Source organism: Myotis yumanensis, unplaced genomic scaffold (assembly GCF_028538775.1).
Source record: "Myotis yumanensis isolate MYYU_CA2020_CCGP unplaced genomic scaffold, mMyoYum1.0.hap1 SCAF_8, whole genome shotgun sequence".
Classification (NCBI taxonomy): domain Eukaryota; kingdom Metazoa; phylum Chordata; class Mammalia; order Chiroptera; family Vespertilionidae; genus Myotis; species Myotis yumanensis.
Window position 1 is genome coordinate 18,798,866 of NW_027223759.1, and position 27,368 is coordinate 18,826,233.

At 37.5% G+C, this 27,368-nt stretch overlaps 1 protein-coding gene across 1 annotated transcript in view; it reads right to left on the reverse strand.

Annotated features, from left to right (window-relative positions):
* The window catches only part of BARD1 (BRCA1 associated RING domain 1), a 65,285-nt gene that overhangs the window by 22,478 nt on the left and 15,439 nt on the right, over positions 1–27,368 (reverse strand). Inside the window, exons 3-6 of the mRNA XM_070423302.1 lie at positions 26,838–26,986; positions 18,507–19,459; positions 11,286–11,366; positions 9,522–9,694 (exon numbers count right to left, since the gene is read on the reverse strand). Of these exons, the coding sequence (XP_070279403.1) occupies positions 9,522–9,694; positions 11,286–11,366; positions 18,507–19,459; positions 26,838–26,986 (1,356 nt within the window). The remainder of the gene's footprint in view (positions 1–9,521; positions 9,695–11,285; positions 11,367–18,506; positions 19,460–26,837; positions 26,987–27,368) is intronic.

Genomic DNA, 27,368 nt, shown 5'->3' on the forward strand with positions numbered 1-27,368 from the left:
CATAAAGACTTTTTAACAAAGACAAATGTAGAATTTATACTTCAAAGAAATAAAATGTAAGAGCCCAATCACATGCACTGTAATGCATAATAGCTGTAGCATACTTACTTTACATGATACAAATCAAGTCCACAGTAACAACATGAAAAAAATGTTTATGAAATTACTTCCCAAAGTACCTGACCATCGGCTAATGAGGGCTTTAACCCAAAAACTAGCAAATAAAACAATGGACTCATAAGATGCTTTTACTGTCTGAAGAACTGCTTCATTAATGACTTGCAGGAGTCTAATTTATGTTTACAGTCCTTTACACAAAACTTACTATTTCATCTGGTCTTTAAAACACTGTGGTTACTCTACTTAGATTGTGATTGGTTTCAACTTATACATAATTCACTAGCCCTTTAGCCTTTCTGTATTATCAGTGAACTAGAGAATGGCACATTACAAATGCTAGTTTGAGAAATAATTGGTTAAACCTCAGCCCTGTATAATGGGAGATGGAACCTATTAAATCTTCATGCTTCTGTGATGTTGTGACCACTATAACTTGGAGTTAGACACAAAATTTTATTTTTTTAAAAATATATTTTATTGATTTTTTAAAGAGAGGAAGGGAGAGGGATAGAGAGTTAGAAACATCGATAAGAGAGACACATCGATCAGCTGCCTCCTGCACACTCCCTACTGGGGATGTGCCCGCAACCAAGGTACATGCCCTTGACTGGAATCGAACCTGGGACCTTGCAGTCCGCAGGCCGACGCTCTATCCACTGAGCCAAACCAGTTAGGGCTAGACACAAGATTTTAAATGAAAACTTCATAAACCACTGCAAGAGAAGGCAGAACATATGTAAAATTTCTCCTTTTTATTATAGGGGCACAAAAAAGTCATAAAACCTTTTTCCTCCATGTTGATATATTTGAATGAGCTAACACTTTGCTTACAGATTTTGAGAGAAAAATCAGTTTAAAATGTTCATAATTAAATGTATTCTTTTGAAAAAAATAGGGAACACAAGGAGGAAAAGTCACATGTCACACACAGGGACTACCAATGTGACTGTTTTTTAATTGAAGACAGAGATAAATCTGTTATTCTCCATTACCACACAGGGAAGTTTTTGTTTGTTTTTTGTTGTTTTTTTTTATAGATCTGCCACAACACCATGGACTCAGGCTAAACATCAATAATTTCATTAGAATGAGTTCCTAAGGGAGCTTACAGAGTGAATTTTTTCAAAATGTTCTTAAATATATTTTCTATTTTCTGACATACTTTAACCTAAAACTTAACATGTAAACTAGGTATTTTGGAGAGATACATAAGACTTAGAAAATATTGTCCTTGCCTGTAATCTTAGAAGAGATATATTCATTCAACAGATAAGTATAAAACTGACAAGTATAAACCAAAGCACAAGTAATGAGGTGAAATATGAAATGCATTCCAAAGAAGGTAAAGAACACACATTAGCAAACAGAATGGCCTTAAACCCAGGACTAGAAACTGGAATTTGGTGGATGAATGTGAAGGGCGTGTGGAGGGAATAAGCACCATGACTGCTGAAATGAATGGAATTAATGGAAGAAAGCCTTCCATCAAGGCTGAAGAGTCTAATCACTGCACGCTCATGCGTAGGAGCCAAATATGATACGGAAAATTGATGAAATAATCAGGCATGAAGCAATGGGCATTAGAGACAAAGACAGCATGTAGCTGTGAAAATGGAAAGGCACAAGCGTCTACTAGTTAAGCTCTTTGGGCCAATGTAACACCAGTATAATGAAGGCTGTGCTCAGAATGTGGAAAAACATCAGCAACTTCACTGTTGATTTTACACGTAGTGCATGACAGTCTATTAACACCTGTCACATGCACCACTTCTGACAGTTCAGTTCTCTTAATGCCCTTTCAGAGGAAGCCTCTCGGAATTCAGTGAATTCCAAATGGTTACACAGATAATATGCTTTATCTATACTAAACCCTAAAAATTGTACTTTTCTGGTTATTGAAACATTACAGGATCACTAACCAAGAAGATACCGTTTTGATTCTGATTTTTTTCTGTTCCTTTACAACATAGTACATTGGCAAATTTTACCAGTTTTTTTCCTCTAATGAGTTCTTGCTCTATTCCTTTAGCTCAGTGGTTCTCAGCCTTCTGGCCCTTTAAATACAGTTCCTCATGCTGTGACCCAACCATAAAATTATTTTCGTTGCTACTTCATAACTGTAATGTTGCTACTGTTATGAGTCATAATGTAAATATCTGATATGCAGGATGGTCATAGGCGGCCCCTGTGAAAGGGTCGTTCGACCGCCAAAGGGGTCGTGACCCACAGGCTGAAAACCGCTGCTTTGGCTGTAATAATTTTGAACATATATTTCATATAAAACTTTTAGTGATTGAAGATTTTAAACTTAAAGTCTTCGCAGAAATCTAAGTGTTCCTAAGTTATTGCTTTTTGCCATCGAAAGCTACTAAGAAATATTGGAAGATCATTGCTACTGATAAAAGTTAATAGATTCAATGTAAAAACGGCTGTATATATGAATATATACACACATAACATACATATACCAGAACTAGCAATACTCATTTAATTATTATTTACTTAATATACTCAGAATGAGCACATGTATATAAACATGGGGGTTATAAATATCATTTGGTCATCAGCTTGGCAAATATTCATTCAACAAGGAACTCTAAAACTCTTCCAGTCACTAAAGAACCAATGAGCTTCTGTCCTCACAGAGCTCGGTGGGACAAAGCAGAGAGAAGCAAATTGGAAGGACTTAAAACTGGTAAAACTTCCTAGATGTGAAAGGAGACAGAAAAGAAGGGGATAGAGAAGTAGAATACCAGTATTCCAGGAGAGAGGAAAGTGTGCGCAAAGGCATTGGAGAGAGCTAGTGCAGCAAATTAGAACAACCAAAAAAGAAAGAGAAGAGCAAGAAGACAGAAAAAGAAAAGGGATAAAGAGAGCAAGGCACACAGAGAGAGACAGAGAGACAGAGACAGAGAGAATGCACATGGGAAAGGTGTGCTCTGGAAATGTAAGCTGTGGCCAGATTAAGTAAGAACAAAAGGGTGGTATTAGAGTTGGACTTTATCCTAAGGACAGGAAGAAACCCTGAATAGCCAGCTCTCTTAATGGTCGTAAGCAGACCGGATGGCATCAATAGAGTACGGAAGATAGAGCTGGGGTCACAGAATCAGATGGCCTGAATTTACATGCCAGCTCTGCCACTCAATAGATGTGTGACTTTAGAAGACTTACTTAACCTATTGTGCTTGTTTCCTCATCTGTAAAGTGGGAACAATAATACAACCTACCACTTTATAGGATTGTCCAAATGAATCCATACACCAAAAGCGCACAAAACAGTGCCTACCAGATAGTAAAAGCTTAATAATTGCTAGCTATTAACATCATTAGATTTGCCTTTTTGGAAGACAGATACAGAATGAAGACAGGACCCTTATCTTCATTTTCCCCAACTTTATAATGCACTTCATGTGTGCTTTGTAATGATAATTTGGAGGTTTACTAAGGAAAAGTAGAGAAGCCTGTTTTCTTAATAACATGAAGCAATATAGGAACAGATATTCATTTTCCTGTACAAATCTAAAGACACACAGTATGTACTAGATTACCCTGAAAATACTTTTCTTTACTAGTATTCTTTTTGATCACTACGACTGATGAAAAAGAAATACTTATCAAATGGTTAAACCACAATGTTTAAAGGTTCACCCCAAAAGTGGTGTTCAGAACATAGTATAGTCCTGTAATGTCCTTTCCCCTCAAGAATGATATATTAGGCACCTGCCTACAACTGTACCTGTGACGAGCTACACCACTATTAAAAGGGGGGAGGGAGAGATGGGCACATTAAACTTGTACTTGGTACATACAACTCACTCAGTCATAAACACAGATAAGCAAAAAGGCATTTTTACTGATGCTAAACCTATCACAACTTACAGGAGATAGTCCATGAATAAAATCGTTATGAAAAACCATGAAATTGCAAGCACATAGGTTTTAATTTTTCAAGTCACTTGGCTTGCTGTGAAACAGGGAAAAGCATAGAAATTCAAAAGAGCAACATGTTGCTGTTTTTTTAAGCTTTAAAACATAAATGATCTGTTGTAGGAAATTAATTTTTAAAAAATTCAGTAGGGCAATCGAAAGGAGCAATGGTCCATATAATATTTTCTAATTAAGAATTCTACACCCTTCCAAAGAAAACTCTGCTAATGGCAGGTCAAGTTCCAAATCCTAAACTACAATTCTATAAAAAAGAAAAAAAGTATCTGATATTCTCCATGCACTCGGAATGGTTCTAATGTGCCTGACGAGCTCTTGTGTTAGGCTCCCACCAGGGACACAGTGTAAAAAAGGCAGTGGGGAGGAAGGACCGTCAACGAAGTTCTGAACAGTTACCCACAGAAATATTCTCAGACAACAAAGAAGTACAGAAGATATGAACCTTTTTATCATTATCTGAGGTCAAAATAGAATTCATTTTCCCTCTTGAAAAATGGACTCTTATTTTAGCTCACTAGAGGTATATCTGTCATGAAAATAGAAGTTCAGAGTTGAAGGAATTAAAACTAAATTCAAATGCAAGATGCACTTAAAAAAAATACCAAAGTTTGCACAGCAAAAGTTCAAAGCACATAATAAAGTATTCTAAGTAAAATGGAACTTTAAAAAAATCAGTAAGGTCTTAGAATATTAAAATTAAATCAAAGCAAAAGATAAAGTCTCAAGTAGATATATGGCCTTCTATTGTGTGTGTGTGTATATATATATATATATATATATATATATATATATATATATAATTTCCTCCATAATCATAATTTAAGGCCCAAAAACCTTGCAGTAGGAAAATTCCTTGTTGAAGATCATAGCCTCTATGGGAAAAATAGGGTTGGTGAACCTATGAAAGTCCCAGATCTTTCAATTAAATCATGAAGATGGCAAATATATTGTCAGTATTTTAAATTAACACTGTATATGGTTAATTCCTAGGTATCATGCCTTGCCTTATAAGGTTTTAAGATTTCCCTCCACTGGTATTCAATAAGATGCTTTCCGATTCACTTGGCTTTGAGGTAGATAATGTTCCATTCTTCCTTTCCCTAGGCCTGGCCTTCCATAATCATTCAATGCCTAACTATATTACTGAATTGTTGACTCTCCCCACTTCCTGGGCCACAAAAAGGCTCTCAGTAATCTTTACATTTTATAAATTACTACTGAGAAGATAGTTCTTGAGTCTTCCTCCAATATTTAAAGTCACGTGGTGTTAGCATCATTCATGCAATTTAACAACAAATCGTTAACAGATACAGAACTTTCTAACGTGGGCCCTTTAACCCTTTCTCTCTTCTGAACACATTAAAGAAAAACTCTAAGATTGGTGTTCTTTACTCACCTAAGGCTAAGCTACAAAAATCTTTACTCCTCTCTGTAAGTTTGCTTTATCCCCAATTAAAATAATTCAAATAAAATTCTACAGTTACAGAAAAGGTGTAAAGTCAATCAAAATATACCCAATGTTGAGTAAGAAGAATGAATCTACAGCGGTGTGAGGACATAGGTCTTTTATCAAACATGCTCTCACAGGAAATCCATCAACCATCACTTCCTTGTGTCTATAGAGCAGTGGGAATCAATGGACATGATGCTGGCCCAGGGGCCTACTTTAGCTCATAGGGCCCTGAAATATGTAGAAATGAAGTTCTTTTTAGCATTCAATACACAGAAGCTATCACAACATTTGCCTAAAAAATATATACAGGAAGGCTTGAAGCTTTATGGGTTTGAATGCTCATATACCTGTGGGAAATAGACTAGGGACACTGATTCCTCGCTGACCCTGTCTCACTGCTGTGCCCTCTGCTAAGCATCAGTGAAAGGAAGTTCCTGGGCATCCTCCTGAAAAACACAGCCTCAGGTTAAACTGAAAAATGGGTAAATTTTGTTTTTATAGTCTACAGGGACCATTTAAGAAAAAATTTAATAGAGTAACAAAAAATCCACCTGGTCTTTAGTATCTGTGGTCTACTATTAATACATTAGCAGTTCACAACGATAATAATAACTACTAGTAACAAAATTGGAGCACTCTCCAAATATTATATAACTAGAGGCCCGGTGCACAAAATTTGTGCATAGGGGGCGGTGTGTGCGGGTGCGGGGGATGTCCTTCAGCCCAGCCTGCACTCTCTCCAATCTGGGACACCTCGAGGGATGTCCAACTGCCCGTTTACCACAGTTCTACCACCTTAGCAAAGGTGCTGCCGACAGAAACTTGGTTTTAGATATTCTCTTCACATTTACAGTGAAACTGGGAGAAGAAAAAGACAAATCCTATTTTGATCTCATCTGACCCTTTATAAGACAGGACAAAATATATCATCTTTTTATGCATTCACACACCTACTAATTCACTCCAAATACATGTGGGTACAGACTACGTTAGGCAATTGGCAGGGCCTGGGACAGCAGGCATGATACCTCAGACAGAGACTGCACAAACTAATCTACGGTGTATATATAAAAGTGTAACATGCGACAGCGCTATGACATCACTGACCACCAGGGGGCAGATGCTCAACAAAGAAGCCCCCCCCCCCCCCCCCCGTCCCCGTCCCCAGGCCCCGATCACTTGATCAGGGCCTGCTGGCCAACCTCTCGGTCCCTCCTCCCCTCCCCGGCCAGCAGGCTCCCATCGCCTGATGGGGAACGAGGAACAGGAAGTGGGTGGCGATGGACACGGGCAGCAGGAGGTCAAGGCAGGTACAAGCAAGCAGGCCCTGATCACCCTGCAGGTCACCCCACACACACAGGGTGACCGGCGGTGGGGGGCGGGGCCGGCAAGCGGGCGGGAACAGCCAACCTCTTGGTCCCTTCTCGCAGCTGGCAGGCTCGACTGCCTGATGGGGAACGAAGAACCAGAGGTGGGTGGCAGCAGACAGGGGCGGTGGGGGGTGGGGCTGGCTGCTGGCAGCCAGGAAGATCGGCCCTGATCGCAGGCTAGGCCTAAGGACCCTACCTGTTCATGAATTTCGTGTGCTGGGCCTCTAGTAAGAAGATAATATGAAGCAAAGATACTATTACTAAGTTCTATGACTGGAAGGAAACACCATATATAGACAAAGGAATCAAGAGGCACGCAAAAGGAAACGCTTACTGAGATGAGGAATTAGCCACCAAAAATGGGCAAAGGGAAAGTCTATTTAAAGGCTGGAAGACAAAACAGTCTAGCACATTTTAAGGAAATAAAAAAGTTTTAAAAGGTCACTGCAAAAAAAAAATGTGTGAAGGAGGAAGTGTAGAAAGACAAGGCTGAAGGGGTAAGTAGTGTCAGACTGTCCAGCGACTTAGAAACCATGTTTTGAAGTCTGACTTTTATTTTAAAAACATTAAGAGGAGCCAGTGAAGTGTTTTAAGCAAATAAGTAATTTGGCCAAACTTTTATTTCTGGAAAGCTCTTGGGCTGTAAAACAAAAAGTAATCTGAAAAGAAAAAGACCAGAAAATAGTGAAGCCAAATAGGTGAACAACAACTACTATGAAATAAAACAGAAAAAAGAAAATACTTAAGTGTGATGACTAACAGTCTGGAACAGAAGGAACAATAACATTTAGAAACAGCTACCATACTACTAAACTCTAGACTAAATCAACCTCTGCATTTGCCCTATAATTAATTGTCTTACTACCCTTTATCCAACATCATTCCCAACCTCTCATACCAAATAAACCCTCCTTCCCCACTATTCTAACTGTATCAACCAACTGTCCAACATAGTGGCCATTTGGCACAAATGGCTATTTAAATTAATTAAAATAAAATTCATGTTAAAAGTTAGTTCCACAGTAGCAATAGCCACATTTCAAATGTTCAATAGCAACAGATGGCTAGTGGCTACCGAGTACCCTGCCCAGCTATAGAGCATTTCCCGCACTGCAAAACGCTCTATTGACAGTGCTGCGCTTTAGATATACCTAAGTCTGCCACTTTACCAGGTAAATGTCTACCTGAGAAGGCACCTGTGAAGACAGATTCACTCACTGTCTCATGCCCACACCTTGTATATTAATAAGCTTCACAGTGCAGAAGACTCGTGGTGTATGAGCCACAAGACAGGCTCTGTGTTTGGGCTCATTAATCCTAACTATGCTCTGAAGAAATAGAAAAGTAACAGACATCACCCATGTTTTATAGGTGAGAACACAAGGCACAGAAATTAACCTGCCTGAGGCTATAAAGTCAATAATGGAGTCACAAACAGAACCTGGATTCCCTAACGCCCTGACCAGTACCCCATTCATTAAAGTAGTCATGGCTGATTTAAGAAGCCAAGGATAGAAACTATTCTATTTCACCTGACCCAAGCAACCATTTGCTTCATCAAATGGCTTGTTACATCCACAGGAGGGTCATACCTGTTAGGTCCATATCTCATATCTACATATGGACCTAACGTAAAGTATGTGTGTATATATGTGTGTAAAGCAAAAAAAAAAAAGAAAGAATATTCATCCCGAGATTGCCGCAACTATTTTATCACATCTGATGGGAAAGAATATTAGACACACTTACTGAAACTAAAAGCTCCAAGGTACTCTTGTATTAGTAATCTGTGTCATTTGGTTACCTATAAAAATTATAACCTATTAGCTCTGCATTTTGTAATTCTTATTTGCTTCTGTAACCTGAGTAAGTCTGACCTTTGTGTGTTCCTTCCAGACCTACAGAAGCAATGGGGACACAGAGAGATAATTCTTGCATTTCCATTTCAACTACCTCATTAACTGAAAAGAGTAAAATAATATGTATGGAGACATGAACCAAGTTATAGATTAAAGATATAAAATCCACACACAGCATTTGCTTGACAGTCTTTACAATGACAATTCTAAATGTAGCGGCCAGCGCTCACTAAGGCATCCCTGCCCTGATCCTGCAAAACAATTTACCCAGAGCTTCATCTGAATGATGTGAAAAATCTAAGAAATAGTGTGACAGCCCTTGCCTAACATCTGAATTCTTACATTTTAGCTGTTTTTATATTAAATATGCAGGGGGAAAAAAACAAAACAGGAAAGGAATAGAATATTTAAAACAATTTGAAAATACTGGTAAGCATATAATAGTTATTCCTATGCTTCTAATTCTTCTCCTAATAATAAGTATTAATCAATCCAAAGAATATAAAAACCAACTGAATTTATACAGGAAGTCACAGCTTCCAAAATAAATTGGACAACCATTTCTGAATTAAAAGAGCATATCTCCCTCAAATTATGTCTCACAAAGGAAAAGGGCATGAATGATGATTTTAAATCCAGAATTTAATGGTCACATCTAACTCTAATTGTGAAAGAGAAGAGAGCCATCAACTGGATTAAAAAGACTGCTTCATGATAGACCTTGATTTAGGAATACAAGTCAATGAAAAAAAGTCTGCATATTGAACTACATACACAGCGTTCCTGGAAGCTCCATGGGACAGTAGCAGCTCGACTATATCCACATGCCCATTCTTGGCCGCATCGTGGAGTGGTGAGTCGTTCTGATACCCAGGGGTGTTCACCAAAGCCTTGTGCTGGAGTAACAATTCCACTACCTGCAGGTGCCCATTACTACAGGCTTCATGCTGATTTTGAAAAAAGAAAAGGAGTGAGAAGAGTGATGAGGAAGAGCAATACCATAATAAAATCACACTTTAGAAAAATAAATATGAACCTCAGTCAGCAAACTGGTTCTTACCTAAACACTCATACAACAGGCCATAATTTATTGACAGAGTAAAAGCCACTATTCATAATCTTTGTGATAAGATACATGGTGATCAAAATCTGTGCAATTCATGAAAGAAGATGTTTTTCATTTGAGCCTGAGGTCAAGTGCTCTTATTTTAAAAGAAAATGTAGCTTTAAACCAATTATAGCCCCTAAAAAATTATTCTACAATAAGAAATTTAAAACAAGAAAAAAAACTTAGAAAGTATTTAACAACCAAATCATGCATAACATTTGAAATTCTCCAAGGCTGAATAGAATTCATTAAATCAGATGCTTAGCCATAAGCTAAGTGGTGTACCCACACACATATATATAACCACCCAATAAAGTGAATGAGTATAAGACAAGTTTCTCTTATTCACTGAAGCTAGAAATGACTGTACATCTAGCATCAATGATAACAGAAATGACATGGAGTAGATGCTCAAAAAGAGCTTACTAAATGAATGACATAACTGGTAACAATGGAATGTTCAAAGATATCTCACATGCAAATCTTTCCTTGTGTCTCATGAACTGCTAACAATGCCATTCTGTTGTAATCTAATAAATTTCTGGCATAGTGTGCTATTCAATTCATAATAAGTAGTACATACTAAACATCTGTAGGTTTATGTCTAGGATAAAGGAATCCAAATGAAGCATAAGGTCCTCTAAATCACTCACCAACTTTTACTACAAACCCACAGAGTGCAACAACAAGCACTTTGATCCTGACTAAACCTTCCTACCTTAAATTTGGCAAAGAGAAGCCATTATAACATTCTAATCTAATAAGAATTTCCCAATTTTTGTGAATCTCCAGTTCCCAAGATAAGGCCATCCACCTCATCTGTTGACACAGCTATGGCTATATTCAAATCACATACTTACTGTCCTAATATAATTAACCCAGATAGCACTTGTTCCATGTATTTGTGCCATTCTTTTCTCAGACTAGTCTTCACACTATATTTTAACAGTAGTTAGCAGAGACTTTAAAAATGATAATGAAGCAAAGTTTTACTGCCTCTGTATATTTAGAATTGGGTAGGGTATATACGTGAGGCCGAGGTAGATCCTCAGTAAGAATCACTGTTAGTGATACCTTCCTAATGCACCCATTTCCTCTGGCCTCTCTTTGCTCCACAAAATGCTTCCAATTGCATGCAAAGCTGCAGAATGGAACCTGATGTTGGCTCTCCACACATTTGCTGCTAAGTTCAGCAACATGGTATAACTGGTCTCTTAAATCTAAAGGTAGCTCATTTAGTTCCTATCACAATTGAAGAGCTAGATGTCAAATAATCATTTTCTCTTACTTGTTGAAAATATGTCTTCTGATTTTAAAAGGGTATATATATGGCAAAGAATGATATAGAAACAACTACATAACTATAAGCTATTAATAACTAGGAAATATAAACAGAATGGGAATAAAAAAACAAACAAATAGAAAACTACCAATGGTGTCCAGCCAGCATGGTCTTTAACATTTGGGTCGCTTCCGTTTTGTAAGAGGTATGCAACAGAAGGTATGTCGCCCTAGTATAAGACAAAGAAAACAAAAAGAAATTAAAAATCACCAAGGAAAAAAATAAGATATTGAGTTTTGTTGTTTTTTTTAAAGATTCTGTGCCTTTAAAGATAAAATGAAACAAATATTTCCCTTATGCATATTGCTCATAAGCTAATAAAGAATAAGGTTTGTATGTATGAGCTATTCTGAGGTACCAAGTCCTGGAATTCATATGGTACGTACATCCTTAAATACAGAGTACAAAATCTCCGCTATAAGCAACCCATACTGAAATTCATTTCAAAATACCAAATAAAGGACACTAGCCACAGATCATTTATCTGATCATAATAAAGGTTTTAAAGTCATTTCATTTGTGAAAAACCTTCTTTTGAGCACTTATAAAAATGGTTCCTGAGTATTGTTTAAAACAAAATTAAAGCCAGAAAGATTGCTCAGTAAAACCAATGGTAAGACTGCCAAAAACTGTCTTACAGGCAGTCACTCTATCCTTAATACATTAACTTAGCTTATATTCACCTTATTTGCTCAAAGATATTTTTCTAGGCAGAAGCAAGGCTTATTTTTTCCAAAAATAACTAACAGAGCTTTCTCTGAAAAATAAATTTTAAAATTACATTTGACAAGTTACTTATGACACTGTTGTTTTGTGAAGCTCCTCTTTAGGGAGAACCAATCTGTCTCCTCCCACTCCCAGTCCCTATACTCTTCAGAAATAACTTTTCAGTCTCTATAGGTTGATAACATAGAAGTCATTAAGAACCCTTAATACAGTAACATTTGCTTTTATTCTATTGTTTTGGGCCACCATTCAAATGCAGCATATCTTAAGATGGTAACTTACTTAGTTTTCTGAAAAGCAAATTCGCATGCAACATATATATTTTTATGTTCCTAAATTAACAAAACGACCTTAAATATTCAACGCACCTAAAAAATAAGCATGCTATGTGTTTCAAATCAAATGCTTCAGTTCATATAAAAAACATTTTTCCATAGTTCCTGAGGGGTATACATTCTATATCTCTAATGCAAGGTAGCATGTATTTAGCAAATGTTGCTCTATATTCAAGTCAGTTCCAAATGAGTTCAGGAAAATCTGACAAAATACAAATACGAATTTTCTAAAATAATTTGGGGCAGATGAACTACCACAACCACACCCATCCCTAACATTCAACATGAAAGTAAACACAAGAAGTAGACAAAATATTTTCTCAAAAATTTCCCATTCTAACTCTGCATGGTAATCACAAAACCATATTCACATAAAGAAGCCTGTAAAATAACATAAGCACAAGAGTGAAATTGAGGAGTCGCATGGGAATAGTCATGTAGGAAGGGAGTGACAATTTAGAGACTAAAGTCAGAATCTCCTGTAAGGCTTTTGGACAGTGGTGTTTTTCTTTCATGTCACCTCTTCATATCATCAAAGACGTCTTCTGTTACAATTGCACCCCTAGACTTCCCTGAACGGTATAGCTGATTTACAAACTGCTTATTTTTGTTCCTTTATTTTCTTTCTTCCATCACCATTTATTCCTCTATACCAGGGGTGGGCAAACTTTTTGACTCGAGGGCCACAATGGGTTCTTTTTTTTTTTTTTTTTTTTTTTTTAATATATTTTATTGATTTTTTACAGAGAGGAAGGGAGAGTGATAGAGAGTTAGAAACATCGATGAGAGAGAAACATCGATCAGCCGCCTCCTGCATATCTCCTACTGGGGATGTGCCCGCAACCCAGGTACATGCCCCTGACCAGAATCGACCTGGGACCCCAGTCCACAGGCCGATGCTCTATCCACTGAGCCAAACCAGTTAGGGCAAACTGCCTGCTTTTAATACCCAACCTGCTTTCTCTCCCCAAGTACTTAAAAGTCTGTCATATTTTCATCCTTCTCCTTTATGTAAATTGAATATAATGCACATAAATAAAATTATGATACTTAGATAGGATTCACAGTAACTGGGTAAGCTTGAACCAATATGAAGTTTCCAAGAAATAAATTAATTTCTGCTCCTGATTTCTTTAAATTGCTTTCTTCTGTAATAGAATATTTTCTGAGTAATAAGCACTCACTTTTAGGCTCCTCACAACTTACAAAAATAATTGAGACTTTTTTTTATTAACCACAGCAAGAAAAAAAAAATCATCTGAGGAAAATATTTACCAAGGCTTATAAGAAATTTTAAATGGATTTGATATTTTGAAGTAATACCTTAAAGGCTGAAAATAAGGAAGCATGCATGCCACACTGAATTTTCTTATTGCTAACCTTTCATTCAAAGGACTCTCCACACATTCATGCATACTTTAACAATATAAATTAACTTTCCCAAAACAAACACAAACAGAACTTCTTCCTTGATATACAGATTTACATTTCCAAGATACTGTTAATAAACATCTTTATAAAAATAGTACGGGACATTACGATTAAGTGCAATAATCACAAGTTACCCTAAATGGCTAAGCTTTCCACATATATGAACTGACCAAGTACCTAAAGTTTCTTTTAGCAACCAGATGTCATGTAAAAAAAAAATTTAACCATCTGGAATGGAGCTCTCAAAAAATATTAAACATTTCCCTGACCGCTGAGCCAGAGTTGACTATTTGAATAAAATAATTTCATAGATGATTCTGACAATCTAGTCATCGTGACATAAGTTACTGGTATTACAAAGGTGGTGGGTGACAGACAGAGGGAAAATGAATACAGACTCCAAGAGGTGTTCTAGAAATTAAATTCTTAAAATGTCACAGATGCCAGTGTGCTCTTGAATCCTTTGCTACTTTCTTGAAAAGCTAGTAAGAAGGATCGTGTAATAATGTGACTCTACACACAGTATAACATGAATTACAAAGTCAAAGACTGAAGGAGGCTTCTCACCAGGGATTTTCTCTCTTCCCAAGAAATCCTCAGCACCTTTTTTATGTTAAGCACATCATGCCTTGTAAGTTGCCTTCAAAATAGTACCTATTATGTTTGTATGACAAATATATCATATGACATGCCAACTTCAAGCCATTCTTGTATTTCACAATCTATTCACTGCTGTGGCATGAATTATGAGTAATCAATACCATTTTAAAGATCGGTACTAGCGAACTTTGGGGAGGTTTTTCCCAGCACCTCCAGCAAAGCTGACATAATAGAGTAACAAATCAAAATCTCTATGGCTAGAAAAATGTCAAATATTAAGGTGTTGGTTTTTTTTCATTAACTCAGAAGAATAAACAACATAAGTGTTTATCTTATAATAATAGGAAGAAAAACATACAAGCTAAGGGTATGGCCAAAAATGCTATTTTAGAGAAGTTAGGAAAAGTCTCTCTGAAGAGGTGGCATTTGAGCAGAAGCCTGAAGAAGGGGTCGCACAGGGTTATGTAGGCATGGAAGACTTTGGATTTTGTTTTAAGTGGGCCAGGAATTATTGGTAGGGGACTAGAGAAGTGACGCGTTCTGACTTAGGTCAGATTACTATGGCTGTCATATAGAGAACTGAATGCAGAAAAGCAGAGCAAAAAATGAGACGCTACTTCATGGTGTGGTTGGAATACTGACCCCCCACCCCCCCCAAAAAAAACTGTCCGTGTCCTAATCTCCAGAACTTATATGTTACCTTACATGACAAAAGGGACTTTGTAATGTGATTAGGGTACAGATCTAGATGTGAGAGATTGCCCTGCACTCTCAGGGTGGCCCTGGGGTGTAGCCATGTGAGCCTCTACAGGAGTGGTTCTCAACATTCCTAAGGCCGCGACCCTTTAATACAGTTCCTCATGTTGTGGTGACCCCCAATTTCATTGTTACAAATTGAACATAATTAAAGCACAGTGATTAATCACAAAAACAATATGTAGTTATGTGTTTTCCGATGGTCTTAGGCGACCCCTGTGAAAGGGTCATTCGACCCCCAAAGGGGTCGAGACCCACAGGTTGAGAACCGCTGCCCTACAGGAAGGGAGCCTTCCTGGTCAGGTCAGAAAGATGATGCAAGGACTCCACCTCTGTTGCACAGCCAGCAAGAAAACGGGATCTCAGTCTGACAACCACAAGAAACATGCAGTTCCTTGAAACAATCCAAGTAATCAAGGAAATGGGTTCTCTCTTGGAGCCTCCAGAAAGTAACCTAGCTGACACGCTGATTTTAGCCTGGTGACAGCCACACCAGACTTCTGACCTAAGAAAATAAGTCTGCCTTGTTTTTAGTCACTAAAATTGTAGGGATTTGCAGTGACAGCAACAGGGCACTAACACAAGTGGTCAGGGCAACAAGAAAAGACAAGTAGCTTCCACTAGGGTGGTAGCTATGAAAAGGTTATGGTCAACAGAGATGCCCAGAGGAAGGTCTGGAGCAGGATATTAAAGAATTTTGTTAATAATGTTACCAAATTCAGAGATCATTCTGTAAAGCCATTACTGTAACAAGGGAAGATGGCCAGCCGAGAACATTCAAACTACCAGGGGTCCTCTGCCCTCAGTGCATACACCAAGCATGTATCACACAACCACAACTCCTCTAACCTGAGGGGCAATGGAAACATGGGAAATGCAAGTCTACCAAGACACTTTATGGAAAAATAACAAGTACGACAACGACAACTAAAATCCATCTCTTGACAACATAAAACTTGGTACTTCCCCTTATTTGCTCTGGCTGTCTGAAAGGTCATCAAATCTATATTCATTATTCAGCCTTTTCCTCTTTTCTGTGCCTTGTTCATTTTATAGTTTAAACTTTGGAGCCCACTCTAATCCTTTTCTCAAGTAGGTGGATAGAAAACACAAATTAAGACAGCAGAATGGCAATATTTGGTTTTCTAGCACACACAGATTATTTCGTTTTCAGCTGCAAATGAAAAAAATTAGGGTAAAAAACTAAAACGAATATTATTTATAATTCACAGATGCACACATACAAACAAATCCACTAAGTTTCTTTCAAGTATTTGTTCTATTACCATCAAGCTGGGTAGGGATTAATTTTAATAACATTTTTAAAGAGACACTATTGTTAAATAGTGATTTAAAAAACAATAAATATCCATTAGCTTTTCACAAGTGTACTGCATCAAAACCTGCCAACTAATGACAATAACAATATTTGATAAGTTCAAAAGAATCAAAATGGGTAACTCTAATGCTGGCAAGACTCTCAGTAAACTGACAATCTCACAGAACTAGTGTGAAACAATCTTCAATGGAGAAAATTCACAAGGCAGCTCATGCCAACATGTTTTCCTGTCTGATGACTCTACTGTGGCTTTTTCCCATGGTCTAGGCTAGGTGAAGGGTCGGCAAACTATGGCCTGTGGGCCAGATATTTATCTGCTTTCGGATGTGAAGTTTTATTGGCTTACATATTGTCTATGGCTGCTTTTGCACTACCAAGACAGAGTTGAATAGTTGTTACAGAAACTATTTGACCTGCAAAGCTAAAATTATTTACTCTAACTGCCCTTTAAAAAAGCATTTACCAAACCACGGCCTAGATTCTAAGCCCTAGAGATCCTCATTAATAAAGATAAATAATTCTTCTTGTTAAAAAGGAAAATTATCACCCTAGCCGGTTTGGCTCAGTGGATAGAGCGTCGGCCTGTGGACTGAAAGATCCCAGGTTCAATTCCGGTCAAGGGCACATGTCCGGGTTGCGGGATCGATCCCCATTGTGGGGCGTGCAAGAGGCAGCCGATCAATGATTCTCTCTCATCATTGATGTTTCTATCTCTCTCTCCCTCTTCGTTCCTCTCTGAAATCAATAAAAATTTATTTTAAAAAATAAAAAAAGAAATTATCTACCAATATAGGTGGATGCTTACCTGGTGGTCTGAAAATAATTCCCAAAAAGCAAAATGTAGACATTAAAGTAGCCACATTTTTATGTACTATTCAGAAAAGTGAACAAAAATAATTATTATGTTAGCTACTTATGTCTATGAAGCATTAATAATATTATGTTAAGATGTATAATAGCTTATGTGTATATGTATTACGTGTATATGTATATACATTACATATAACAAAGAAGACAAAAAATAGTATGGTTTTTAAAATTATGCTTTGCAAAAATCAAACTAAAATCAAACTAGAGCTAATTCTAAAAATTCAAGTTGTTCAAAGGATATGTAATCCTGAGTATGTAGTCATATTGCAGGTTCTCCTTCCCAAACTGCATCAGATATAGGAAGATAAAGCAAGGAAAAAATAAACCACTAACAATTGGAAAAGACTCATTTTTGTGCTTTTCCCTTTCTCCACACAAAAAATACAGGGGTCCCTGACTCAATGTCTACCCCATGTTGTTCCCAGATGTTTTATGTCACCAACCTCATGGAGGGGTTCCTTCCAAACCTCCCAAAGTTCTCTATCCATACAAAGGACCCAAGGATTTCCCAGAGAATTTACCAGAAAACCCTAAAACCTATCTTAATTTAGTATTAATCTCTCCCATGTCATATTTTCCATTTCAAAGATTAACCACCTCATGCTCTATAAACCAGCCAGGCTCCAAAACAAACACTGTCACACCCCAGGTGTTGAGGCAATAAATAAAGAGAATTAGCTTCAATGAACAGACCAGCGACAGGAATGGCTGGCAGCAGGGCACAGAACAGCTCCTTTGTGGTGAACCACGGGAGCCACTCTCACAGTCGAATTTCCTGATCATTGGAGAAACGTACAGATCACATCTTTCAACCTTCCAAATTCTAGCTGTGCCCTCTAGGAGCTTGCCACCTCTCACAGTGCCCCTAGCTCTATTGCTTAGAAGGACATGTTGCCAGCAGTAACTTGGCAATTATCTTTATTCATAAAGCATGAGAAGGATGGGTAAACAAAATGGTGAAAATGGAACAAACTATTATGGAATAGAAAAAAAACAAAAGCACCTGCCCAAAGAGAAGCTAAAATATTGAAACATTGATTTTCTCCTAAAGATCATGTTCCTCAGGCCTGGGGACCTAACTGAGATGGGCTTTAGTCTCTATGAATTCTATTTCTCTGGTTCAACCTTGAAGTATCACATCTGTGGGAGTTAAATCATTCTCGTCATCTTTCCTCATTTTTCACAAACTCCAAAGAAACTGTTCTACAGTTGGGCTCATTCTGAAATTGTTATTTCAAAGTAAGTTTCGTACCTTAATTGAAGCAATATGGAGCAAAGTCTCGCCCTTATGATTTCTTTTCACAGTCGTAAGGTTACCGGGTGTCAGTTTCATTGCTGAGGGGCTGGACAGCATTCGCCCGTAATTTGTACTATTCAGTGTAGAGGGTGGTGTACTATTCAGTGTAGAGGGTGAGGAGCTCATGGATTCATCTAATATAGTTCTGGTTTTCCTCCTTACTCTGTCTCCAACTTTAAGTTTGGTTGAAGGCTGCAAAGAAGAGCCAGGCAATGGGATGTTTTCTGAGAGCCCTGCTTGCTTAACAAAATTTTCACTGGTGCTGCGAATGCTGTTTCTACATCTCTTAGAAATGGGGCTGGAAGGTCTCCTGTGACGCCCACGTTTTCCATTCTTAAACGAAAGATCATTTTCACAGAGATTCTTCTCAGGAGTCATGACTTCATTCCTGCTCTCAATTTCTGGAGACTCTATTTGCTCAGCCAATGGTAAAGAGACTTCGGTTAAGTTTCCAAAACATTCATCTTCTGCCACAGAGCCGCTTGCTAGTAAGTCTATTTCACCATTTCTCTGAGGACTGGCATTAACAGATGGCTGGACAGAGAAAGATACCAGCTTTTCCTTAAATTTCTCTTTGGAGTCAAGCTGACCATCTTTTTTGCCTGCCTCTAAATTCCACATTTGGTTGATTTTAGTTAAAGTTTTCTTCTTCTGTTTTTTCCCAGATCTTGTAGAAGCCTTTTTAGCCCTCGCAGAAGAGTCTACTGGAGGACTCGCAGAAACATATTCATACGTTGAGGCCTGCTGAGTATTTTCATCATTTATCACTTGAGGCTGAGTTTGTACTGAAACTTTACTTACAACATATCTGACCTTCTTACTTCGAGGACTAAACCACATTTTTATTGAATTCTTCTTACTTTCTGCATGATTAAATAAATTTTTCCTGGATGTTTCTTCTTTTAAATCTGATAGAAAAAAGGAAGAGAAATCTGTCAGATGAACTTACTCTCTCCCAGCCTGAGCTCCCACAGAATTTTGTTTATGGTTTTCCTAAAGTATATCACTTTAATTTATGTACCTCTTTCTTCTGTCCTAGACTATGAACTCCATAAGCAGAGATATTTGAACATTCAAACAAATGTTTACAGAATCCTACGTTAGTCCTGACAGTGTTCTAGGGACTGGAGAAGAAAACAGGGAATTTATATTCCACTGGGGATGACCAGAAAATATGAATAAATAAGTAGTGCATACAGTATGCTGGTGATTATAACAGTCATGGAGAAAAGATATATTAAATAAATAAATAATCTAAAGTAACATTTTCATGAACCAAGGTCTAAAATTAAGTTACTTTAAGAGGAAAGCCAATGATATCTTACTACTAAGGACTGGTAACATCCACTGTATAGGAAATAAACATGTCATTTTACTAAGGTATTACATAAAATTGTCAAGTGTGCTTATTCTTGATTTCCTTTCAACATTCTCATGTCTTAAAATGTTAGCGAGAAAAAGGAAATTATAAAATATTTTTAATTCCTTTTAGACATTTTTTCTTCACACAGAACACTTACTATTTTATCAGTTCAAAATTAATAATACATTATAAAATTAGTAAATTAAAATCTAAAGTTCAAAATTAATTCTATTTTTTACCTCGTGTTTCTTGAGTATAAAACTACTATCTTTACAAATAGATCTGCCAAAAACAGGTTTATAAAAAAGAAAGAAAAAAGGTGGATTATGAAAAACAAATACTTAGTGCATATCTCAATAGAAATTACAAAGATATGATCCCTGCCTAGCAAAGGAATTCTATCAAACTCGACTCCACTCCAAAGAAGCCATGCCTTCCTCCTGGTGGAAAAATGGCAGAACTGGAAAGACTAATTGATAAATCCAGCTAAAGCAAGAGTGTGTATGTGAATAAGGGCAGACCCTCCTACATCCTTCTAATGTCCTAGCTGAATGGCACCTGGTCCACCAAGTGTTATTAGGACAGGATCTTGGAAATCAAAACAGAAGAATGAAGCATCCATTCATGCTGGAGGCTAAGTCCAGCAGGTCATAATAAATGAAGTCCTCAAAAGTCCTTTTGAGAAGTCCTCAAAAGCCTGGAATGGACTCTTTCAGCAGGGCTAAAATCTGCATGTTATTACTTGCTACTGGAACAGCCAAAGGCAATTCCCCCAACCTGATAATCCTTTACTGTTTACCAAACCTAGCCTTTGATATGTATATCTGCTTTGCTATAGGGCAAGATGTGGGAATAGGAAGCCCTGAGTCCGGAAGCTTAGTCACTAAAGCTAAGCCTCCCCTGGCTCCCCCATACCTCCCAAATTTATATTTCGCGTCTAGTTTATTTAATTTACATCGCAGCCCCTTCTCCAGATTCCTGAACCTTTGCAGATTCGGATAAAACCCCATTCACACAGAGACTTAATTTCTAAATTCAACAAGGTCTTTCCTCTGCAGTGATAAGTAGATTTCAAACTAAGTCACTTCTGATACAATCCCAAATCTAGAGGAAAGGTCAAAAGGGTTACCAGGATTACTTTTTAAGAAAGACTCAGGATTACAAAGACTAAATAAAGGTTAATCCACTGGTAGTCTGTAATACCTTGTATTTATTTATTTTTTATTTATTTTTTGAACTTACATAATGACATTTTCAACTAAAAAGTCAAATCCTGAAATCTGAATGCTTATAAAACTTACTGTAGGCCGAAACCGGTTTGGCTCAGTGGATAGAGCGTCGGCCTGCGGACTGAAGGGTCCCAGGTTCGATTCCGGTCAAGGGCATGTACCTGGGTTGCGGGCACATCCCCGGTGGGAGATGTGCAGGAGGCAGCTGATCGATGTTTCTCTCCCATCGATGTTTCTAACTATCTATCTCTCTCCCTTCCTCTCTGTAAAAAATCAATAAAATATATTTTAAAAAAACTTACTGTAGAACTAGACATTTAATAAAAATTAAGGCTTGTAAGTAGTAGCAACATACCCAATTGACTAAAAAAAATCTAAATCTAAAAAGACAACAAATTTCACTCAGGTATACATATTTATCTTATCCTATATAATAAAAGGCTAATATCCAAATTGTCCCCTTGGGTGTTTGACCGGGAGACCAGGAGTTCGATCACTCGCTATGATGTGCGCTGGCCACCAGGGCGTGGCATGGAACAAATTTGGGCAACCGACCAGCGGTGGTGGCGGTGCATGGGTGGTGAGGGAAGGAGGAGGTGGGGAACTTGATTGGCCCGGATCGCTGGCCAGGCCTAACCCATGCACGAATTTCGTGCACCAGGCCTCTAGTAAAGCAATAAATGAAAACAGCATATATTCATGTAATTTATAGGCACACGATTTCACTAGTCATCCAATAGTACTACATTTACTCAGAATTATTTTAATTGTGTATCTTGTCCTACCTAAGCAAAGACCACAACAACAAGTATGTTGTAAATTCTGGGCTTTACACAGCATATCACAGTTAAAACGATAAAAGGCAAAACCCCCACCATTCTCAGAACATCAACCACACTATTGACAGCTACAACAATTCATATGGGTTAATGCTTCTAAGCATGAAAAATTATTATATTCATTTCATGAAGAAAATCACATAGTCCTTCCTCTACATAGTAAACCTCATAATGATGACATTTAAAATTCTATTCTCTGAATTTAAACATTTCTAAGTACTCCTAACTATCCAGGAACAGAGATGCACATGTGGCTAAGGAGCTGCTCAGCCAAGTTTATTCTTAAAATTTAATAATAAACTATAGAAAAGACAAGAAATTAGCAAATGTGATTCAGCTATCATTAATCTACATCAAAGGATTATAATGATGAACACTGTGTGCCTTTCAAATGATCCTATTATAGGTTTCGCAACAGAAGTTGGGAGAAATCTCGTTGACAAACTAGCCCCTTATTAAAAATCAAAGGAAAGTACTTTGCTACCATCTGTGCAACATTAGCGCCCTCACTGAAGAATGATTATTTTGTAAGTTAAGAAGTATTCAGTTCTACCTAAAAAATAAAAACACAGCTATTCAAACGCTCATCTTCATCTATTATAAAAAAGTCACAGCATATATGAAACACTATGTAATTCGCCACAGAGAGACCAGCCTCTCTCCTGAAACCAGAAAATAAAGTTGTGATCCTATGAAAGCATAATCACAATTTTTTTTAATGTCACCAACACCAACATATATTTCACAGAACCTGACCAGCACCTGCAAAGTCTGATTTAATATGACGGGGCCAAGAGAAAATAAAAACTTTTAAATTTAACTCCATTAGTAGAAAGCAGATTATGTTATAAAGAATAAGATAAAATTATCCATAAATGCTCGTCAGAAAAATTTATGACACTCTCTTCGCTTTGAAACACACTGAACCGAGAAAAATTTATTCAACTATTTAGAAGCTGATTTTAGAGAGTATTACTGTAAATCAGGCTGCTTTATCTCCAGTGTATACCTATACTATGTCCCTGACTTGACAGGTTCTTCCTAATTATCCACCTTAATTACAGTGATTCTATATTTTATAGTAAATGCAAATAACAAGGTTCATTTGGAAGATAAATTGTGAACTACAGGTTAAAAAAATAGAGAAAATGTGGAAGGTGTCCCACCATTCCACCTAATTCACCTTCAACACTAGACCAGTTATCCATATGATTTTGGAGCCAGACCTTAGGAATCATTTAATCTAATACCCTTCTTTTATGAGGAGATCATTTCCAATATCCTCATTATTTGATCCAACTATTATTTCTCTCTACCTACTCACCTCACTCACCTTACACCACTTTAAGCACTTGCTAGATAAACTAACATAAAGGTACTACATAAAATATATTGAATAGATAAACTATAAATAAACACTCTCAAATGCCCTTTCAAGGCTAGTTTGTTTTAAGGGACATGGAGAGGAAAGGTTGGTGACAATTTAATTTACAATAAGTAGAAAAAGCTTCCTCATAGACATGAGAATTGGATTAGAAATGTATATTTCAGATAGAATTTATATTTATCATCTTCTATAAAACTAGCAAAGAAGAATGTTAGCACTATAAATTGAATTGTTGAAGGCACAACCTAAGAATTTGTTTTAAACTTGTTTTGTTTTGATTAAGTTTAGTCTCTGGGATATGAGTGAAGTCTTAACACTGCCAATTTTTCTCCAACCCAATCAACAAACATAATGAACACCTATACTTCTAACAAAAGCAATGTGCTAAAGAACAAAACAAACAGTAAGAAACTTACAATCTGACTGCCTGGCTTAACCTAGGTCCTCATCTGCAGAATAAAGGGATTAAAGATAACTAACCTTCTAGCTCCTAAAATTCTGCTTATATATTATGCAAACTGTGAAATTTCAATTCATCGTAAAGTTAGTAACGTTAAAGCCAGCACTACTAAAGTCTGGTAACTGACTGAAGTAATTATTTATTATATAATAAGGAAAACAAACACAAAATGGCCTTCAGAAAACTAATCACCCTAATTTTTTCCCCAAGTTCCACCTCTACTCTCAGATGAGAAACATGGCATTCGGAATGGCCTCAGATCCCACACAAAAAGTTGTTCTAAACTCAGTAACTTTCCTAAATATCTTTTTAAATGATGAAAAATTAAGCCATTTCACAATCATGGTCCACAAAAGATAAAAACCATACTGATGATTCAAACATCACTAACCAAGGTAAAATTTCGGAAGAAGTCCTCTATCTTACTTTTCTTTGCACCCATGATACCCCAGGCTCCATAATTTACTACTCATCAAGGGTTACTCTGTCACCATTAAAAATGTCACATTGCTGTTATGGGTTAAATTGTGTCCCTCCTAAAATTCATATAAAGAAATCTGACCCACAGTACTTCCGGATGTGATCTTATTTGGAAACAGGGACATTACAGATGTAATTAGCAGTAATGCGCAGGGTGGGACTCGAATGCAGTATGACTGGTGTCCTTTTTAAAAGGAGAAATCTGACCCAAACTTTCGAGAACAACATGTGAAGACCACCACCTGCAAAGCAAGGAGAAAGGCCTGGAACACATCCTACCCTCACAGACCCTGAAGGAACCAATCTTACCTACATCTTGATTTTGACTAGCCTGCAGACCTGGGAGATAAGGACTTCCTGTCGTTTCAACCCCCCCATGTGTGGTGTGCTCCTTCCTATGGCAGCCCCAGCAAGCTAGTATCACTATAGTAGCACTAATAATCACTACACAGCAACCGGGAAAGAATCACATCAAATCATCATGACAGACACAAATCTCGGAGCAGCACCCCAAACTTACATGCTTGGCCAATATTCCTAACAGACCACACATCTTTAAGAATCTCATGAAAACCACTTTCACAGAGACAGGAACATTTTTCACATTGTATAATTAGCTCAAGAGGCTCACTGATCCTTCCCCCCACCCCCATCACTACCAAAGATGCAGAGACTCTTGATTAAGGACTCCTGCTTTAATCAATGTTGGGGAGCGGGGTACCAGATCAAACACTAATCTCTCTAATCAGAAAATAAACACTATTAGCACTGTCTCTGAATAAGAAGGAAAAGCATACAGATGAACTTAATAATAAAACTTTTCCTCTTTGTGCTCTTAAGAGATTTATAACAGCATTTTTTCAAAAAAGTACTTTTAAAAATGTGTATGTGTACAATTACATATGAAAGTCAGTAAGATGTTATCACGATAGAACATTTTATCATAAAAGAATAGAGAGTAATATAATAATCAGATAACTAGAAGAAAACTTTTTGTAGGTAACTCTGATTTAAAAAAAAAATATATATATATATATATATATATATATTTTTTTTTTTTTTTTTAATCTGTGAAGATTCCTTTACTTCCTAGAAAAATACACGCGTCATCTGAGGGCCGCTCGCCGTCGCGGTGCCTGAGGGGCAGCCCTGGGCCGCGTGAGGAGTATTAAATAGTCGGGAGAGGTGGGCTCTAAAAAACCCGTTTCTCCCATTTCTAGAAAAAAAAAAAGAGGAACAGACTGCCATCGGCCTGGCTTCGGTGTGCATGTGTGTGTGCACATACGTTCACCTGTGTGCGTGTACACGGACGGCTAGGGGAGGACCCGTCATGCAAAGGAGGGCTGAGGGACGTCCTGGCAGGGCGTAGTGTTGCCCTGGGAGGGAGGGCCCTGGGCGGGCAGCGAGGCTCCCTCAGTCCCGCTAAAATATATTTTTATTGATTTTTTTACAGAGAGGAGGGGAGAGGGATAGAGTTAGAAACATCGATCAGCTGCCTTCTGCACACTCCCTACTGGGGATGTGCCCCGCAACCAAGGTACATACCCTTGACCGGAATCGAACCTGGGACCCTTGGGTCCACAGGCTGATGCTCTATCCACTGAGCCAAACCGATTAGGGTGGTAACTATGATTTTAATTCTTAAAAATATGGACCTAGTCAATAAGACTCAGTATTTGCCTCATTTATTTATTTTGCCAAATCACTTCACCATTAATAGTTGACAGTGACACATCATGTCGGAAAATGAAGATAAAAAGATTTTAAAACAGAAATCCAGCCCTTTCATATGCACATTATCAATCATGGCATTCTGCCAGTCAAGAATAGGTCCTCCTATAAAGGAACACAAGCTAAAAGGAAGTGATCTGGTCAATAAAAGGACAATTCCCATATCTAACTATGAAGATTCAAAACACTACTCTCTTTCCACAGCTAATTAGTTCTCAGCAGAAAGCACAATGGGAAGATACATAGTTAATACACAGAGTCTAAGAACAATTTAAAAAACATTAACCCCCATTTACATAGAAAAAAAAAGTGAATATTAAGATTTTTTGCTCTGTAAAAATGTGCTCATTTAATTAATTCCGTCTAGAAAAGTGATCCATGGAAGGAGATTGTAGTCTATCTTGTAAAAGTATATTTAAGTGCGTTTAGGGATATAATCACTACTCTACACATATGACACAGACATGATCATAACTGAAAAAGCAGGCAGCGGAAGTAGTAAAAGAAAGTCTGGACTGACAATCAGAAGAAATGGACTGTTCCTCCTGCTTTTGGTACTAACTACGTGTGTGACTTTAGACAAGACCATTTAACCTCTGAGGCCCTTGGTTTCTCATCTATAAAAAAGGAGTGAGACTTAATTACCTCTAAGGTATCTGTCACTCAAAATAATTCCAAACACTATCAATCTTAAATCTGAAACACACCATTCAGAGTTCCTGATAGCCCTTTTACACACTTCATGTGATCAACAGTTCATGGGTTACCTAAATAAGGGAGACAGTGCCAGTGCTCACCTGAAAGCTCGTTCTCATGCAGCAAATTCCGAAGCTTACTGCAAAGCTGGATCATGCTGTCCAACTGCCTGTTTATCTTCACGTCTTGAATCCAGGCTGGGGTATTACACACTGGACATTCGGCTCCAAGGCAGTCACTTACACAGTTACTGAAAAAGAATTTTAAAAATATATGTAATTATCAACACACTTAGCAGAATCTGAATTCCAATAAATAATGGCTGTTTACATTTTTTAATCTGACAATCTAAGGCAGCGGTTCTCAACCTGTGGGTCGCGACCCCTTTGGCAGTCGAATGACCCTTTCACAGGGGTCGCCTAAGACCATCCTGCATATCAGATATTTACATTACAATTCGTAACAGTAGCAACATTACAGTTATGAAGTAGCAACAAAAATAATTTTATGGTTGGGCCACAACATGAGGAACTGTATTTAAAGGGCCAGAAGGTTGAGAACCACTGATTTAAGGGAAAAGTGGTCAGTGCCCCTAACTAAAAATCAGGTATTGTATGTTTTAAAATTCTTGC